The sequence below is a fragment of the Arachis ipaensis genome, chromosome B05, assembly GCF_000816755.2.
Source record: "Arachis ipaensis cultivar K30076 chromosome B05, Araip1.1, whole genome shotgun sequence".
NCBI classification, from domain to species: Eukaryota; Viridiplantae; Streptophyta; class Magnoliopsida; order Fabales; family Fabaceae; genus Arachis; species Arachis ipaensis.
In genome coordinates, this window is record NC_029789.2 from 488,513 (window position 1) to 491,056 (window position 2,544).

The following is a 2,544-nucleotide window of genomic DNA, read 5'->3' on the forward strand; positions in this document are numbered from 1 at the left end:
GATATATTATGTATATATAAAAAAAATAAGGGTAAAGTATATTTTTTGTCCTGAAGTTTGACAAAAGTTTCAAAAATACCTTTAAGTTTTATTTTGTTTCAATTTTGTCTCAAAAGTTTTCGATCTGTATCAAATATACCCTTGGCGGCTAATTTTTCAAAAAATTTAAGACCAATTCAACAACAATTTCATAAGAACAACCCTCAACACAAGCAAATTAAGCATCATTTTCATGCATTATTGTTAGATTGGTCTTAAATTTTTTGAAAATTTAGTCGTCGGGGGTATATTTGATGCAAATCAAAAATTTTTGGGACAAAATTGAAACAAAATAAAACTTAAGGGTATTTTTAAAACTTTTGCCAAACTTCAGGACAAAAAAATATACTTTACCAAAAAATAAATCACTAAAGTAAAGTATTTGTGAAATGTAAATTATACCAAAACTCCATGAGACTCTCCTTCGTCATGGTAGTTAAGCTACCAAAGCTGACGTATATGACTGATCTCAATGGCTGAGAATCGAGCCACGCCATGCAACTCATGTCCTCTTCCCAGATGCTATTGTTTGACGTCACTGTATTGGCGGCGGTTGGTGCTCTGGATTGGCGATGTTGATGGAGAGGGCCGACAGTGAAGATGGTAGGGAAACGGCGGCGTAGGTGGGACAACACAGGGGCTTCAAGATCATCAAAGGTGTTCAATATGACGGCGCGTGCACGGAGCGTTTGGTGGGTCTCAGAGACGATGGTTTCTAGAGGAATGAACGATTCACCACCCTTGGCCCGGTTTGGACGACAGAAACTTGGGAGGTCTCGACATCGAAGCAAGTTTTTCATTCCCGGTATGGTGGTTATGATGCGGTCCATGTCCTCTTCCCCTTCAAGGATTTTGGACATAACATACCACATGGTATTAGTCATCACATCCTTTTTCTCATGCTCATCCTTTTTGGGATCGGAGGTCCATGTTTAATTTCTTTTATTTCTAAGTTTAAGGGACTAATTGATCTTATATAAACAAGTATAAACATTAAGGTGACTACTGCAAAAAGAAAGTTTGAAACTAATATAGATTTAATTTATTATAAAAAAAAGTAAGTATTATTTTAGTCCCTAACGTTTTGGGTCAAAATTAAAATTGTTCTTCATGTTATTTTTTATTTAGAATCATCCCAAACATTTTATTTCATATTAAAATTGTCATTTTTAATAAAAAAAATTATAAAATAAAAAAAAACGCGAAGGAAGAAAGAAAAAAGGGAAAGGACGCGAGGGGAACGGCGCCGGTGAAGCTTAGAGCCGCCGTCGCCGTCGGGAATCAGAGCTCACGAGTGAGAGAGGAGACGCAAGCCAGGAAGAGAACTCGTCGTCGCGCTCTGCCACTGCCGCCGCTGCTACCGACCTCGCTGCTGCATCTCGCCGCCTCACCTCGCGCGCCTCGCCACTGCACCTCCCCATTTCTGCTTCTGTTTCTACTTTTTACTTCGGCCTCTGCTTTCTGCTTCTTTTTGTTCGGCCTTTGCTTTTTGCTTCTGCTTCTATTTTTTGTTTCGGCTTCTGCTTAAGCTTCTGCTTCTTTTGCTTCTGCTTGAGCTTCTGTTTTTTTTTTATCTTCTGCTTCTGTGTCTGCTTCTGTTTCTGTTTTTGTTTTTAATTCTGATTTTGATTTGTTATTTTCTGATTTTATTGTTGTTGTATGTTGATTTTGTTGTTGAATTTGATGTTGTTATTTCTGAATTTGAATAATGTGTTATTGTTGGTGTTATTGAATCTGATTATTAGTATTTGATAGGAATAAAAGTGGTAAAGGTGCTGCTGGTGGTGAAGAGTATTTTTGTCCATAAAAAATTAAAAATACGATTTTAATACAAAATAAAATGTTTGGGACGATTCTAAACAAAAAATCACATGAAGGACGATTTCGATTCTATCCCTAAGTATTATGAACCAAAACAATACTTACCCCTAGAAAACAAAACTGAATGGACAAAATTTGTGGGTTTTTATCAGGGATAAGGCGGAAAGGAAAGTGAAGTAAGAGCAATCCAAAAACATCGAATAATGGTATAAAAAGTGGTAGTAACGTAGATAAGATAGTACAGAAATAACGTGCACAACCACCACAATGTAAATATTTCATCTTTTACTCGAATTAAAAAATAAGATAAATTTTTGTTTTGGAAAAAATCCTGAAAAATATTTTAAGCAGAAAAAAAAAAATAATATTATACATTTAAATTTTTTTATTAACCAAGTTAGTTTAACATAACAAAAATTAGTTATAATTAGTATTATTTTAGGTCTTACTATTTAATTTTATAGACTTAGTTCATAAAAAAATTTGTATGTGTAGTTACTTGAAAAAAAATATAGTTATTAAAACAAAGATTTTATTGAAATGTAGCATAAATAAACCCTTCTGATTATATTGAAATGTGTATTATTGTCCCATTATGGATCAGAAACTATTACATTATCAGTGCTAAACTATAACTTTTTTTATTTATTATGTTATATAAAAAATAATTAATAAAAATGGTTG

General features: G+C 33.6%; 1 protein-coding gene across 1 annotated transcript in view; it reads right to left on the minus strand.

Annotated features, from left to right (window-relative positions):
* LOC107642281 (7-deoxyloganetic acid glucosyltransferase) overlaps positions 1 to 2,544 on the minus strand; it is a 6,624-nt gene that overhangs the window by 1,146 nt on the left and 2,934 nt on the right. Inside the window, exon 2 of the mRNA XM_016345585.2 lies at positions 442 to 880. Coding sequence (XP_016201071.1) covers positions 442 to 880 — 439 coding nt within the window. The remainder of the gene's footprint in view (positions 1 to 441; positions 881 to 2,544) is intronic.